The sequence below is a fragment of the Thunnus albacares genome, chromosome 7 (genome assembly GCF_914725855.1).
Source record: "Thunnus albacares chromosome 7, fThuAlb1.1, whole genome shotgun sequence".
NCBI lineage: Eukaryota > Metazoa > Chordata > Actinopteri > Scombriformes > Scombridae > Thunnus > Thunnus albacares.
In genome coordinates, this window is record NC_058112.1 from 27,581,716 (window position 1) to 27,597,825 (window position 16,110).

A 16,110-nucleotide genomic window follows, 5' to 3' on the forward strand; every position below is an offset into this window, starting at 1 on the left:
AACAACCGTCTCCACTTCTGTCTCGGCAGGCCGGGTGAAATATTGTAAATGTAATTCCCTAAACTTTTGCGCAACCTCAAAACCGGGAACATCGAGAGAAAGGGAGAAATTGAGCGCTCCCCCTTTGAGATTGTTTTTTTCTCTCTTCTCAAGTACTCCCATGTGTGCAGCTGCTATTTTGGCCAGAGCTGTTATTTCGAGTAGAGTGAGTTCAAGGACAATTCTTTTTTTTTTTTTGCTACAAACTCAAAATCCACCAGGTGGCAATATAAGACAGGAAAAACCAACAATAGATGCTGTCTCACATTACAGGAACAAAACCTCCAGACACACACACTAGAAGCTGGATCAGGTTTACTTTGTTTTTCTAAGACCAGTCAGACCGGATTGGATCTAAGCCTGTTGACAGAAAACCATTACCATATTTACATTTGAGCTTATGCATCGTCATGTTAATAATCTTGTCTCACCTTCACTTCTCACTCTGTATTGTCTCCTTTTGCGTCTCTCTTTCCCCCCTCCGCTCCAGGCTGATAGAGTCCAGTCTGGGCAGTGTGGCCACCAAGTTCAACTTCTTCATCCACAATCTGGCTCAGCTACGATTCTCTGGTCTTCCGGCAAACGACGAGCCCATCCTGTCCTTCTCCCCCAAAACGTACACCCTGAAACAGGAGGGCCGCATCCTCCACGCTTCCATCTTCTCCTTTCAGAAGAGATACAACCCTGACAAGCACTATGTGAGTCCCACCATTTTCTTCTTTAAGATGATCAACTTTTCATGTTCCATCTCATATCTGGAGTTAAACTGGAAAGTACTGACTCTCCCTGTCTCTCTCTCTGCTCAGACGTATGTGGTGAGGATCCTGAGGGATGGTCAGAATGAGCCCCAGTTTGTCTTTCGCACCTTTGATGAGTTTCAGGAGCTCCACAACAAACTCACCATCCTCTTCCCCCTCTGGAAGCTGCCGAGGTAGACCACCGCCTCCATTATTTTAATCTTAATGAAAACTGAGATACAGAACTTGTTGTTGACATATCAGGGCTGACCACAGAGTAATAAACAACCTGTTGGGCATGTTTTGGAGAAAAATATTCTCTCTGGATTAATATCTCCTACCTACAAGCTCTCTATCGCCCACTTAAATGTCCCTCTATGACCTTGTGAGGTTTCCATGTTTCTATACCTCAGTTCAGTAGTGCAGAGTGAGGAGAGCTACATCATATTCTGTAGAATAATGAGTATGTCTTGACTTTCTCTCCTTATCTCTAGTTTCCCAAACAAAATGGTGCTTGGTCGCACCCACATCAAAGAAGTGGCGGCTAAGAGGAAGTTAGAGCTCAACAATTACGTCCACAACCTGATGAGGAGCTCCACAGAGGTCACCCAGGTACACACACACACACACACTCTCACACTCTCACACTCTGTAGCCAGTAATCAAAGCCGGACAATATTAGTAATCTCATGTTCTCTTCTTCTAGTGTGACCTGATCTATACCTTCTTTCATCCGATTGCACGGGACGACAAGACAGAAGGTTTAGAGTCCACGGCCAAAGCACCAGGTGAACCCTTGCACTTTTCATTCCCATTCTTCAGCTGTTTGTCATACTCATGACATTGTATGTGATTCTTATCTATTTACACACCTTTTTTTTTTTTTTTTTTCATTTTCCCTCTGACGTAATGAAACGTTCAGATTGTTAGTAAAACCAACTACAATCTTTTAATCGATTTTTGTCAGTTATTTAACCAATCTACAAACAATTTACAACTTTCCTGTTCTTAGATTCTTACCACTAGTGGTGCAAAATTAGAAGTAAATTGAAATAATGATTAAAATGTGGAAAGTAAAAAAATCAGTCAAAAGCGTTTATCACTGAGAAATGTAAGTTCCTCTTCCATCTCCAAAACAGTGAACGTATCAAAGACTCTTTATAAGTAATAAGAATCAGAATACAGAATATACTGTTGCCTTTATCATACAATTTGTGGCTCTGGATTGTATCTGTGATATATTCATGTGACTTCCTGAATGTGATGTGTGTTTTCTGACTGTTGCAGAGCCTCCGCTGAGTCCCACCTCTGGTCGGGTGGAAGGAGAGGTGAAACTCTCGATCTCCTACAGGAACAGCACTCTGTTCATTATGGTCATGCACATCAGAGACCTGGTAAACACATCCATAGCTGCTGCTTTGACAGATTCTTAAGCTGTTTCATTCTTATTCTCTTTATTTATCTGTTGTCATACTTTTTTTTTTCCATCTGCTCCACATCAGGTTTCTGAAGATGGAACAGATCCAAACCCATATGTGAAAACCTACTTGCTTCCAGATCCACACAAGACTTCCAAACGCAAGACAAAGATCTCAAGGAAAACAAGGAACCCTACTTTCAATGAGATGGTTAGGAAATACAAAATAATTACTGCCTACATTACATTTCTGGGCTCAAGAACCAAAGTTTTGCTCACTTTTCCCTCCTCTTCCCTCCACAGCTGGTGTACAATAGCTACAGCAAGGAATCCCTGGGCCTGCGCGAGCTGCAACTGAGCGTGCTCAGTGCCGAGTCGCTGCGTGAGAACTACTTTCTGGGCGGCATCACGCTCAGACTCAAAGACTTTGACCTCAGCAAGGAGACGGTCAAGTGGTACAAACTTACGGCCGTCCCCTACTTCTAAACCCCCACCCGCCTCTCCAGACAAAAGCTGCATTCACATCACATGGGGAAGGTGGTAGATGCGACCTTACTTGAAAATACTGGTCACCTCGGCTTTCAGTTCATGATAATACTACTTCAGAACTTTGGGGGGGGTCTTGAAATGGACCCTATTGTTTTCTAACATCATCAAACAGGACGAATTGGAAGTATAATGAGTGATATTTTCATTTAAAATCAGGCAAACCAAATGGAACATTTCCTTCACACAAATCATGTTATGATTAGTATCCATATTAGACTTGGTAGGACACAGCTATTCTTGTTGCTGACAAATATGTATTACTAAGTGTATATGTGCTGAACATCTGATTTGAAGCGACCTGATTCTCCAGAAAACTCCCCATCATGGCATCCTGACAGATTCAAACACGGTCAAGTTTTTTAACCATCATCACGTTGCTCCAACAGTTATTCCCATATGACATGAATGCAGAATTAAAACTCCTCAAAGGACGACCGAACAGGCTGATTCACGCACCCTCAAAGGGAAGCCTGATCTCCATTCTTCACCATTTTTTTTTTTTCTCTTTCCCTCTTCAACTAATCAAGATTGTTTTTGTGACAAACAATCTCCACTTATTTTGTCTCTCTTTTCCTAAACTATAACGAAGAGCTGTAATGTTTTGTACATTTTGATATTAGAGGACCAAAACAGCTTACTTTCAGAAGAGTATATATAGATTGACACATTTATTTTTTAAGGAATAGAAAGGGGGCTCATTTTTACATTTTCCTTGTTTTCTTTATAGACAAATAGGAGGCATCATGGTTTCCTGCTTTACAGCAGAGGCTTGTGGGTAGAGTAGTTCAACACACCAGATTCCAGGAAATCAACAGTGACCTTTATGATTCCCCGAGAATGTGCCAAAAGTACTGAGAGGGACGGCAAATCAAACCACTCTCCCGAGTAGGGAGCTGAACAAGGGTGCCTTTGTGCTCACAATCTCTTTTTAATGCTCAACTTGGCCTTATTGCTAGATATATTTTATTAACAATGTGATATGTCCTTATTAAAGAAACATCTATATTCTCTGAAGCTATATCAGTAGTTCTTCCTGAGCAGGTCTGGTGCCAGACCAGCATCATAAGGTTTTTTTTTCTAACAGTGGACTGCCACTAAATGCACACTACCAGGTCTTTCTCTCATGGTTTTACTTGACTATTTCAACACAGCAACCCTTAAGGGGAATGTGCATCATAAGCTTTGGAACACGCTCTTGTCAGTGCTCATGATGAAGAGATTATAGTTGCCCAGTAATGCTGATCAAAAGTTAGTTCAGTGTTTCCTTCAGGTGGTTTAAAACCACAATTCAGGCTTTTTTGATATTGCAGTTTAGGAACTGAGTTACTGCTGGAGTCTGGACATGAGGCTGTTTCAGCTCGGGCAGCAATACCACTCTCACTTCCAGTGCATACCAGTGGTGTAATGACGCCGTGATGAGTTACTGGGTGAAAAGTTTTTTCTATAACTGCCAGTGAAGTCCAGATCCAGACAGATTTTATGATATGTAAGTGAGAAAACATTCTGAATGTTGAGGGAATTTCAGGCAAACTGAACACAGATCAGTGCGGAAAAGGCAACTTTAACTTCAAACATCTTCACAAAAAGGGAACAAGATCCTGAGCAAGAGATTAGCTGCTTTCCTCTCCACTAGCTAACTATAAATCTAAAGTTGTTGTTAATGTTTAATAAAGAAATTAAGAATTTATCTGAAAAAAATGTTTTTTAAAGAGAAGATCTACAAGACAATTATGATCTAAGAGCTACACTCACACTATCACTATAAATATTAGTGACTTGATACACTCTTTTAGTGACTGTACAAAGAAAGCAAGCAGAGTTTGTATTAACATGGCCAGTTATTTATTCTTAATTGGTGACCTGTAACCCGAATGGATCAGTTTGTACTGTAATCCCTCTTTCCTAAAGCAAATTAAATGTTTTTGGAACAAATATGAAGTGACATTGTCTTTGTTTCTGTTGTGTTAAATGTGTTGGTTGCAAGTAAACGGTGTGAATTACAGACACACTGCAGCAGCTTTTTCCAACTTTCTTTTTACCCAAAAAGGGTCACAGAGTGTGTAATACAGGATTTGTATTCCAGCCAGGTTTTCAGATTTCAAGATTGCTTTGGTGGTATTTTATGGAGAATTCTCCATTCGCATTCAAGGCTTCAACCCAGAGAGACTGCAGTCACAACAACTAACTTCTCCATCACTCAGTGTGAAGAATAGTTACACTGTTCCAGGGTGGATGCTTAAAAAATTAAAAGTTGTAGTTGCTTCTGTCGTGGCCCCGAGGACACAAATCTAGATACCTCCTACACTCATCCGTAGCATTACCGTCATTTGACACTTTTGTCCAAAGTGACTTCAGTTTTTTCCAAGGACATTTTGACACGTGGACAAGAGGACTTCAGGATTGAACCACCAACCATGCTGAGCTGCAGCCACCCCTGTGAAAAGGTGCTATTGATTGCTTTGTGGTTTGAAACCTTTTATGGGATCAGACACAGGTACAAAAATACCTAAAATATAATTTCCCTAAAGAGCTAAAAGCACCATCCAGCAGTCTTGCACAGGAATACTCTTTGGCTCCAGCTTCAATTGTTACGTAGTAATCTCATTAAATATAGATTTGTAAGGAGATATGCATGAATAAGAACAGTATTACTGGGCTTTAAGAATATGTTTGACAGAGCCCCTTCATAGGACCAAGCCTGAAGACCAAACACGGTGCCTCTCTTAAAGCCCATACAATACTGCAATATTGTAAAATGTTGCTGTCCCAATAATCAAAAAACTTGTTCTTCACCGTAAACCTGTGGCCTCTGGGGCTCACATTGTTTATAGAGATTTACAGTCTGATTTGCTTGGTCAGTGATCAAGTTCATTCATTTTGGTGTTAGTTTGTTACAAAGTTTAAACCACCAGCTTCATAATAATCTGAAATATGTACGATTGAACACACACTGAGGAAGAATCTGTTTTGGGGACGTTTCAGTGACATCTAAATAATAAATGGAGTAACACGAGGAAAATAACCTATATACAATTTATATCAGAAATGCTGCTTGCTTGTAATTGACTTTCTAGCTCTGGATACTTCGATGCAGCGGTGGAAGTATTAAGATCCTTTAATTAAGAAAAAGTACCAATACAGCAATGTAAAAATACTTAATTGTAAAAGTCCAGCATGAAAAATCCTATTTAAGTATTCGCAGCAAAATGTACTTCAAGTATCAAAGTAGAAGTACTCATTCTGCCATAACTGATATATAATTATACTGAAGCATCAGTGTGTAAGCGGCATTTAAGTGTTGTAGCTGCTGGAGGTGGAGCTAGTTTGAACTATACAATTATCTAGTTTAGTCCAGTGGTTCCCAACCTAGGGGTTGGACCCCTCCAAAGGGTCACCAGATAAATCTGAAGGGTCGCAAGATGATTAATGGGAGAGGAAAGAAGAAAAAACAAGTTATTTTCGGGACAGTTATTTACATGAAACTATGACAAGATTAGAGATTTAGTGGAGCCGCTAACAACTCTTAGACATCTGAAATGTAACAAGGCACCCCAAACACTTTTTTGTAAGTTGCCAGTCAAAAAGGTTGGAAAGCACTGGTTTCATCTTTAACAATGTGTTGTATTTTAAAAGCTTGTTATATTATCCATTGTGTCAAATCTTTATCTGAAAAGTCACTAAAGCTGTCAGATAAATGTAGTGGAGTAGAAAGTTCTCTACATTTCAGATATTTCTCTCTGAAATGTAGTGAAGTGGAAGTATAAAGTTGCAGAAAATGGAAATACTCGAGCCCAGTACAAGTACCTCAAGATTATAGGTACAATACTTGAGTAAATATACTTAGTTACTTTCCACCACTGCTTAGATGCCATCCAGTAAATCCCTACACGACAAAACAATTATAAATTTTATTTAATTTATAACTTTTCTTGTCGTTTAATGTTTTTAACGCGCTACAAAGAAATCTGTTTACGTTTAAAATACATCTTGAATGCGTCAGGCAGCGTCAATACGGCTCCTCTGTACGCCGTTGCGTCACTTCCGACGCAGGCGCAAAATACTTTTTTCTGTCGCGTGTGCGGCCTCTCTTCCTCTACCGCCATCATGGGTCGCATGCACGCTCCCGGGTAAGCTCCGGTTTTATCGTATAAAGTTAAGATTTACCCGAGACAGGTCGGTTTTAATGGTAGGATATTGAATGTGAACATGTTATGGACGGTGGAGGATCAGTTTGAACTCTTAAATTCAGCCCAAAAGTGATAAAATCACTTAAATAAATGCACCCTCGAATCGACATCCTCTGCAAGCTAGTTACCATTAGCCGACGGTACTTGGCTTGGCGGCTCACCACATTTTTGCTGCTTGACATTAAACTTAAAAGTTTGACAATGATATATCAGACATTCACACCCCAGATGGAATATTTCTTTTGTGATGTTGATGAAGAAGTTAAACCCCTTTTTAACAAAAGCACTTGACGTTAAGTTTTACAATAGATAGCGGTTGTGTTAATGTGAAGCTAGCATTAGCCGGCCCATCACTCTGTCCATCCACAGTTGAGCCTAGAATTTACTAGAAATTGTCTTTATTCATTGCTTGGGAATATACTAGTCTCGTTAATTTGCTTTAATGTTTCCCCGGTAACTTTTCAAGGTGTCTAATTTGTCGCATGTTTCATTTCTCTACAGAAAGGGCTTGTCCCAGTCAGCTCTGCCTTACAGGCGTAGTGTTCCCACTGTGAGTATTCAGCCACAACATGTTAGAGTCTCACTTACTGCCGATAATAAGTATTTTTTCTACCAGTCAAGCAAACAATGACTTTAAACATTTTATTTATTTATTTATTTTTTTTACAGTGGCTGAAGCTCACATCTGATGATGTCAAAGAGCAGATCTTCAAGCTGGCCAAAAAGGGCCTGACCCCATCCCAGATTGGTAAGTGTATCTATAGGAAATAAATGTTGTTCGGTAATTTATTAAATGTTTAGAGTAGTAAACGAGTTTTAAACAAATACGACAAGAAGTACTTGTATTGCTCAGAGTGCCTAAGTCAATGATGCAGGCATCTTCAACGGACATGCATCAGGGCTGCACCTAATTATTATTTTTCATTATCAATTTAATCTGTCAAATATATTCTCAACTAATTTGTCTGTAAAATGTCACTATTATGAAAAAAGGCAATCACTGTTTCCTAAAGCCCATGGTGGTGTCCTCAAAATGTTGTCAGTCCACAACCCAAATATATATAATACACTATCATAGAGGACTAAATAAACCATCAAATGTTCTCATTTGAAAAGATGGAATCAGAGAATCTGAAAAGATAGAAAATAAACTCAAAACATTTAATTGGTTGTCAAATAGCTGGCGATTCATTTTTTGGCAATTAAGTAATTGTTGCACCTCTACAATATATGTGAGATAAGAAAATATACAACTGACAGTGGATGGTCCAGGTTGTGGAGCATGAGTTGAGTATCTGGGCGACTGCAAATCCAGCATGCCTGACCTATTTTGACGTGTGTCTGACCATAAGTAATTGTCTTAATCTTAGTAATTGTTGCTAAAAACCAGGCCCACCAGAAAAGCTTGACCTCTCTGTGCATAGTGCTATTGGGGAGAAATCAAACAATAACCATATTGTCCACGATATTCAGCAGAATCGGATACAGTTGGGTTTGATTAAATTAATTGCATGTACATAATTCTAAAATTTGACAAATTGTCTTCACCCCTTTGTGTATCTTAGCATCCTTACTGCTTTATTGTATCACAGTCCACTTGTATTGTGTGTTTTACTGTATGAACAATGTTAGCTGTCTAACTAAAGCACTGTACAGTCATGCAGCTCAGACATAAGACCCTGTCTGCTCAGCAGTCTGTTTAGACCAGGTAACAAAACAAGGGATCTCCTGCATGAAAAAAGAAAAGCAGGAGGGCAAAATATTAGGAACACTTAAATGCTCTTAGTACACCACCGCCACCCACTACATCCTCAATAATAAACCAAAAGTAGAACTATCACCTTTTTCTGACAATTTCATCAGAAACTGAAAATGTTTAAGCTTTCATGGCAGAGCTGTTGTATTGCATCACATTAGATTGTATAGGTGTTCCTAATAAAGTGCTCACTGTGTAAGCTTCTATTGTATATTAATATGATTTCCCTGTAAATATTTTTCTTCCCTCCTTTATTTGAACTTTCAGTGGCTTTTGCAAAGTTTCTAACATTTGACTCAGCTACACACTTCACATTCCCAACTAGAGTTAATTAGTCCCAGCTAGATCTAAACATGTTAGGAAACAGTCCTGTCACGGTTGTTTGCAGGATAAGATGTATTTATTTGGCCACATGTTATTAGCTCTTACATCAATATACAAAACTTAACTTTAATCAGTTTTAAAGAAATTATCAGCATATTTTCTAAGTGTTTGATCTGATATCTCTCTCAAGGCTTTTTGTCTCTGTAGTTTTGAAGGAAGTTATTTCATCCTGGCAACAGCTAAATATCATTGATGAAAGCTGTCAAGTATGTTATTCTGGTTAATCATCATTCACTACAAACCTTGGAGTGGTTTCCCTTTTGCTTTTGTAACATGAAGCATCTGTTAGGTTAGTTTAGATGGAGGACTTATCAAAGTTTAGCCATTATCTGACATTTATTAAATTGTTTTACTAAAAAGTAAAGTGAAACAATAAAACTGATATGACAAATGTGTAATGCAAAATGTTGGTTTGTGAGCAACATACAATGTCCAAGTTTCCAGCCTGTATGTCATAGATTGTAAATCTGTTTGTCACCTCTTCTAGGTGTGATTCTGAGGGACTCCCATGGTGTGGCCCAGGTGCGCTTCGTCACCGGTAACAAGATCCTGAGGATCCTCAAGTCCAAGGGCCTGGCCCCTGACCTGCCCGAGGATCTCTACCACCTCATCAAGAAGGCTGTGGCAGTCAGGAAGCATCTGGAGAGAAACAGAAAGGTATAATAAAACCTGGCTAGAATATTGGCACTTTGAGTTGCCAAATAGGACAATCAGTTGTCATTTGGTTTAGCTTATAGCACAAATGTCACCTGAACATTTTGAAAATCCCGTTTGCCTCCAAATGAGAAGTATTTTAGTTTTGTTGGGGGTAAATCCCACTTAGTACAACAAACATTATTCTAATTTGTGCACACCCACACAATGGTTTTACTCATACATGTAGATGAGAAAGAGTTCATTACAAAATTAATACTGTAAACATTGAGTTTCAGCATAAATCCCCAACATTATTTTCTTTTAAAGCGGAAATGTAGCATTTCTTTCAAGAACGACTTAAAAAAAAAAACTGCTCATAGCAATAGTGAATGCACCTTTTGGCAGCAGGAGTTAATTGGGGTCTACATGGAAGGATTCACAGCTTCAGTAATTCAAAATGTGGTAGACTTGATACATGTTCGATATTAACATTTTGGTACTTTACTTTCAGGACAAGGATGCCAAGTTCCGCCTGATTCTCATTGAAAGCAGGATCCACAGGCTGGCCCGTTACTACAAGACCAAGAGAGTACTGGCCCCCAACTGGAAGTAGTACGTATTGATTCTGCTGAGAGTTTTCTTGTTCCATTAAACCAACATTAGCCACCAGTCACATGCTGGTCCATTTTTTTTTAGAGAACTTGCTTGGTTCTGTAAGATAAGGTGGATGCTCCTTTTCCTGTTCAAAAAAATTAATTTGCTTGTAAAATGTCATATTGCAACTTGAGTCCACTTTTGTCAAACGGTGATAAATTTAAACTAGTCACTAGTGTCATGGGATTATAGCTAACTAGTCCACATGGGCTACATATGTGGAAAAACTGCACAATTCATTGTCCTGCTCTTCCTCTTTTTTTGAGTAGTGATATTTCTGTTGTGCTAGAAAAAAAGCTGGAGGTAAATTAGCAGAGTGGCTAGTTGGTGCCACATCTGCCAGTCCCCTTCACACATTATAAATTAAACAGTTGTGTATATTACGCTATATGCAGTTTTTGTAGAGATTAAAATAAATTCTTAGATTTTATTTTAAACCAAATATAAGGATTGTCTGTCAAATTGAAAGGAATGATGACAGTCAAAGCCACACTTGAATGGTCACTAACATGTTTTCTTTAATTTTGTCTCAGTTTTGTTGTTGTATAATTTAGGAATGTTGCATCTAATGATGTTTTCTCTCTCTGTTTACAGCGAGTCCTCTACAGCTTCAGCTCTGGTGGCATAAACTCTACACTTTTTGGATTAATAAAACAGTTGAAATTGGAATTTGTTGTGTGTGTCTTCTTTATTACTAAGTGTTATACATATCTTGTCTCTTAAAATTCACTTATAAATCTGTTAGTGGTCAAACAAAACATTTTGTTTTGGCTTAATCCCAGTACAGACATTTTGTCTGTACTGGGATTAAGCCAAAACAAAATGTATATAAGGGAATGTAAACAGAGCAAACGAGTAGGTTAATAATGTGGGACTGAAATGGAAAGGGTACAATTTCATTTACATTTTTGCTTTTCACTTGCTTGGAGTCTTTTGAGAACTTCCTCTTATCACATCAACTTCGGTTTTACATCATTTGATTTCAATGAATTTTTATGCAAGTGTTTATTATATGGAATTCCCAAAATAGGTTTAGAAATTACGAGCACTTTCCGTGCGTCACACGTCGCATGAATATGGGGGCGTAGCTTATTACGTAAGGGGCGGGAGGTGTGGCACGTCGGCTGACGTCAGGCTTTGTATATAAGGATACTGGTGCAACAGCGAGACATTCACTCTTACAATCAAGACAAAAACACAACTGAGAACATGGAGACAATACATGATCGCATTTGACGAAGGATATCTAAAAATGGCACAGACTTGCCGGAAAATGAAGCGACAGCTCAACAACAACGCTCATCTGTCACTGACAAATACGCGAAATCTCTTGGTTTTCGACGAGGAATACCAAAATACGTGATTTTTAAAACGAACGTTAGCGCCGTAAAGCCGTAAAGAAGGAGAGAGAGAGAAAATGGCCACGATTGTCGGTTCCGAGACGAGTTCTGAACGGACGGCGATGGAGAAGTTCGACAGCGGAGGAGGGATGGCGCTTCTGCCTTGGACCAAACAATTACTCACCGTGTTGTGGGAACAGCTTCGACTGCTGGTTCAGGTCATTTACTACACCTTCATGTCAGGTAGGAGTTAAAACTCGTAGGTGGTTTTACTCTTCTGCTGTTTTTTATTCTCTTTATCTGCTTCACTCTCTGTGACGGTTTAACCGTTGCGGTGCGTTTACTGTTAACTGGAGAGTCCGGTTATCAGTAAATTGCATCGTTACTCTCCTTTTTAGAAAGTTAACGACAAAAGGAAATAGAATTTAATCATAACAACCATTATAAAGACATTTAAACAAGGTCAGAGTAGATGTTAGTGGTGCCCAGTTGTCTATTATCTTCATACAGAAGCTTATTTTCGTCCTGTTTGCGTCCCTGTAGAGTTCCTGTGTTACTGAAAGGGGAATTTGTAGGATTGTTACTATGAATCATAACACAAAAGTCTGCTATATATAATCCAGATCAAATACCATCTCAGTTTTCAGCCGGATTAATTTCTTAAATACACATTAACATAAAAAAAAATCATCTATATAAATAACTACCAGTTTTACTTCTGATCACAACTCTCAACATGAAGAACATAAAGTAAACCAATGATGATGATGATGTGCTGTTAACTTGTGTATATTTTAATATAGGTTTTCTTATTATAATCCTTTTTTCCATATCATTCAGCCTTATTAGTATTATATTTGTTAGTTGATAGTAGAAGTTTACTTCCTATAATATTCCCAGAAACACTTATTACTATTTTTAATCAAAAGATAGATAAGTGCACCTTTTTTAAGAAACTGAAACAAAAAAATAACTAACCCACCATTGTATTCACCACTACTTTAAATCATTATTCAAATCATTCTTATTCATGCATCTCTTAACTCTTAACTTTCCTCCTCTTTTTTTCCCCAGTTTTCCAGATGTTCAGGTTTGAGGTGCATGTAAGAATTACAGACGAGACAGGTCAGCACATCCAACACATGACCACGGCAACAAACCCAACCGAGTCCTTCCTGTTCTCCTCGTTGTTTGACGGAGACAACGGAGTCATGGTCGGCGGCTCAAATCCCCTCTCCAACTTCTGTGCTGACGTCGGTGACCCCTTCAACGGGAAATCCACCGCCGAGGCCCTTCTGTCCACTCTACGCGCTGACGACCTGTGCTGCGGACTAGTGGACGACTTTGTGGCGAGAACTGCTGGCAAAGACGACGGCATCTTTCTGGGACACCAATCCGGCTGGAATATGGGCTTCCCCGGCGACTGGAACATCTTTGTGTCAAGCAGCGACTGCTCTAGTTCAAGCGACAGCTGTCACAAGAGCGGCGAGAAAGTCTTCAAACAGGATATTTCGAAAGAGAAAGTTTTCAAACAGGACACTTCAGAAGAGGAAAGAAGCTGTCACTGGAGTAGCGAGGAAGATCAGAACGTGGTAGAATTCGACAGCGAGGAAAGTAAGGCGCTTTGGGAGTCCCTGTCGAAATCTAGCGATCCTTACAACCCCTTCTTTTTCTCTGCCTGCATATCAACAAACACAAACATGGGAAAAAGTAAAAGCGAAGCGCGAAGGGACAGCAGCGATACTGACCTCATGTCAGTGAGCAAGGCCAGCGAGGAGCCGTTGGGGCCTCGAGGCCTCAACATCTGGGTCAGTCGCTCTGACAGCGAGAGCAGCTGGAGCAGCTGGGCCAGTTCGGATGGATCGAGCCCAGACATCGACAGGGAGGAGAGCGAGAGGCTCTTGGACTTCTTCAAATGTCCCGATGACCCCTACAACCCCATGTGTTTCACTGCATGCACAGTCAGTAGCAACTCTCAATCCACCACAAAACAACAAGCCTCACTTCCCGCACCTCCCTCCAAGTCGGACACTGACACCGAGGAGAAGGAGAGCAGCTTCCCTCCTTCTTCGTCCGAGGATGACGAAGAGGAGCAGCTGTGGAAGTCCCTCTGCCAGAAGGACGACCCGTACCACCCACTCAACTTTCAAGCCCGTCTCCACAGCTCCCCGACTACCAAGCTCCCGTCTGGAGAAGATCCAGATGTCCCTGATGTCTGCCTCACACAGAGTCCACCCAAAAAGGAGAAGAAATGTGAAAAAGAGCCAACAACACCCCGAAGATCCAGAACCAGCAAAACCGCTCCATCAGAGAGGCAGTTAAAGCATCATTCCCACCCAGACAAAATAGTGGTACCCTGGAAACGACCTGGGCAAACATCTCGGTCAGCTCCAGAGGAGAAGAAGGAAAGCAAGGCCAGCACCACCCAGAAAAAGGTTATTATCTTTTAATATTTTCTAGCTGAACCGCCAGACCTTAAACATACACAAGACAAGATTAGTTTAAATGGTTCAGTGACACCCTTGGGGAGTTTGAAATAAAAATAGTCTTCTCTGTGACTGTTGATACATTGAGAAAAAATGTTTTAAAAAAATTCACTATTCACTTTATTCTGCTGTGGATGAAAATCTTCAGCCAGTGTTCCCAAAACTAAGAACATGTGATCCTTTATTTGTAGTTCATACATTAATATCACAAGGGAGCGTCATCCTCTTACTGTGATAAGGGTTTATTCCTGTCTCAGTCGGCACGTACTGTAGTCTGTTCAGCTGAGTTGTTGTTTGTTGTCGTCTAGCAACGGCACCAGTCGTCATGACTAAGCCGGTCATGTGACTCCAGTGATAGAGCAGAGAGTCTGACTTGTACGTGCATGAGTTGAAGTTGCAGCAGTGTTGCTCGTCAGTTGACTGTTACATCAGTCAAAAAATAAACCCTGAGTCAGAAAAATAAGTGGAATCCCGTTCTGACGGCACATCTTTCAAAATTAGTGTGGGAAAGTGCAAAGATCTTGATTTTGTAGCTTTAATAACATCTGAGTGACTCATATTTGAACTTTGGATGTCCCTTATCTGAAATACGTTACAAGCATACACAACATTCCTTATAACCATTAGTATCATCTGATCAAATGTATTAATTTTTTTGTCTTTATTTATTTATTTATTATTTTAGGTGCGATTTTCTCCTCTTGTCCAAGTCCACGTCATGCAGACCTGGCCGTTTGCCCGACAGGCGTCTCGCAAGGGACCCTGGGAAGAAATGGCACGGGATCGCGACCGTTTCCGGAGGCGGATCCAGGAAACGGAGCAGGCCATCGGCCACTGCTTCAGCCAGGCTCACAGAGAGAAGATCCAGGCGTACCTGGACGGTGCCTTGAAATAAATCAAAGCCCTGAACACTGAATGTTTTATTTCCTTTTCGGATGAGGACTCGTGATTGGTTGCAATGCAACAGTGATTTTTGATTTAGGCCAATTAGAAATTTGATGTTAGGCCAACTTTAATGTTCGGTGTCAAGTTGAACAACCTTGTACCTCAAAAGGTTTTATACATTGTGTGACTGTTGCACTGACTGACACTTTGTCATATTAACCTCAACATTAATGTTTGGAATGTTGTTTTTTGTATGCCTTATATGCTGACCTAGTAATGTAACTTATTTATGCCCTATGGAGCTTGTCTTTTATTTTTTACTGGTGGTTTTAACTGTTTGTACATGTTTTTATGTGTCTGAGCAATTCCCAGTGGTGAATCTAGAAGTGACAAGTAGATCATGATGATATCATCAGAGAGCGGAGCTTTACAGTACAAAGTGTTTTTGGAGAGTTTTATTTAAGCACGATGGATACCTACGAAGTTCTGGTGCAGTTCTTGTCTTACTGTTCAAATATTTTAGTTCTTAATTTTTTTTGCCTTGTATTTTGTTGTATTTTGGCACATAATAGCAGCCTTTTTAGCACTGAGTGTGACGATGGATGTCTTTGATATTATTATTATTATTATTATATTGTCTGAAATGATTCAAACACTTTGTCCCATGTGACCCACTCAGCTTCTCATGATAACATCATGTAGCTGAAAATATGTCAAAAAGTTGTAGCACATTTGTCATTAGGTGCTTTGTTGAACAAATAAAAATTGTTTTATTACATTATAGTTATGTGTTTTGTAGTTGTAGGTCTCACAAACCATAAAGAGAAGAGAGCACACATGATCTGTTTAACCAAATGCAACCAAACAACACAGACAGACACAGAAAGCCACTCTGATCAAAATCACTTCCTGTTTTCAACTCAGGCCTACGTATGTAAATTGTCTGTCTGCCAGTTCCTGCCTCGGGCATTGAAAGTGACATTCAGACAGTACACAAAGTCCCAGAAATATGTAAACAACACACACTGCAGAAAACATCC

The 16,110-nt window shown here is 39.8% G+C and overlaps 3 protein-coding genes and 1 non-coding gene across 5 annotated transcripts in view; all 4 read left to right on the forward strand.

Moving 5' to 3' along the window:
• Positions 1–4,680, forward strand: part of pik3c2a (phosphatidylinositol-4-phosphate 3-kinase, catalytic subunit type 2 alpha) — a 48,542-nt gene extending 43,862 nt beyond the window's left edge. Inside the window, exons 27-33 of the mRNA XM_044357206.1 lie at positions 530–737; positions 846–970; positions 1,271–1,388; positions 1,483–1,564; positions 2,064–2,170; positions 2,279–2,404; positions 2,497–4,680. Of these exons, the coding sequence (XP_044213141.1) occupies positions 530–737; positions 846–970; positions 1,271–1,388; positions 1,483–1,564; positions 2,064–2,170; positions 2,279–2,404; positions 2,497–2,679 (949 nt within the window). The 3' untranslated portion in view covers positions 2,680–4,680. The remainder of the gene's footprint in view (positions 1–529; positions 738–845; positions 971–1,270; positions 1,389–1,482; positions 1,565–2,063; positions 2,171–2,278; positions 2,405–2,496) is intronic.
• Positions 4,681–6,788: 2,108 nt separating this feature from the next.
• On the forward strand, positions 6,789–11,028 carry rps13 (ribosomal protein S13). The gene is made up of 6 exons (XM_044356289.1): positions 6,789–6,869; positions 7,431–7,479; positions 7,599–7,677; positions 9,557–9,726; positions 10,217–10,317; positions 10,954–11,028. Exons 1-6 carry the CDS (start codon positions 6,847–6,849, stop codon positions 10,985–10,987), a joined length of 456 nt encoding a protein of 151 aa, XP_044212224.1. The 5' UTR covers positions 6,789–6,846; the 3' UTR covers positions 10,988–11,028.
• On the forward strand, positions 10,587–10,718 carry LOC122986580. Its single transcript, XR_006404339.1, has one exon. It is a non-coding gene; the product is annotated as a small nucleolar RNA SNORA19 (small nucleolar RNA).
• A 477-nt stretch (positions 11,029–11,505) lies between the features above and the next one.
• Positions 11,506–15,846, forward strand: ppp1r15b (protein phosphatase 1, regulatory subunit 15B). Of its 2 annotated transcripts, XM_044356287.1 has the most exons (4): positions 11,506–11,942; positions 12,774–13,204; positions 13,235–14,134; positions 14,871–15,846. In XM_044356287.1, exons 1-4 carry the CDS (start codon positions 11,777–11,779, stop codon positions 15,078–15,080), a joined length of 1,707 nt encoding a protein of 568 aa, XP_044212222.1. In that variant the 5' UTR covers positions 11,506–11,776; the 3' UTR covers positions 15,081–15,846. The 2 variants fall into 2 exon arrangements, with proteins under 2 accessions (XP_044212222.1, XP_044212221.1); XM_044356286.1 differs by having other exon boundaries at positions 12,774–14,134.
• Positions 15,847–16,110: the final 264 nt, after the last annotated feature.

Bases quoted from the DNA above. Each gene is read 5' to 3' on its own strand.
- ppp1r15b (XM_044356286.1), top strand. From the start codon at position 11,777: ATGGCCACGATTGTCGGTTCCGAGACGAGTTCTGAACGGACGGCGATG. The intron at 11,943-12,773 runs GTAGGAGTTAAA...TTTTTTCCCCAG, and splicing joins TTACTACACCTTCATGTCAG to TTTTCCAGATGTTCAGGTTT. The intron at 14,135-14,870 runs GTTATTATCTTT...TTATTATTTTAG, and splicing joins CCAGCACCACCCAGAAAAAG to GTGCGATTTTCTCCTCTTGT.
- rps13 (XM_044356289.1), top strand. From the start codon at position 6,847: ATGGGTCGCATGCACGCTCCCGG. The intron at 6,870-7,430 runs GTAAGCTCCGGT...ATTTCTCTACAG, and splicing joins GGTCGCATGCACGCTCCCGG to AAAGGGCTTGTCCCAGTCAG. The intron at 7,678-9,556 runs GTAAGTGTATCT...CACCTCTTCTAG, and splicing joins CCTGACCCCATCCCAGATTG to GTGTGATTCTGAGGGACTCC.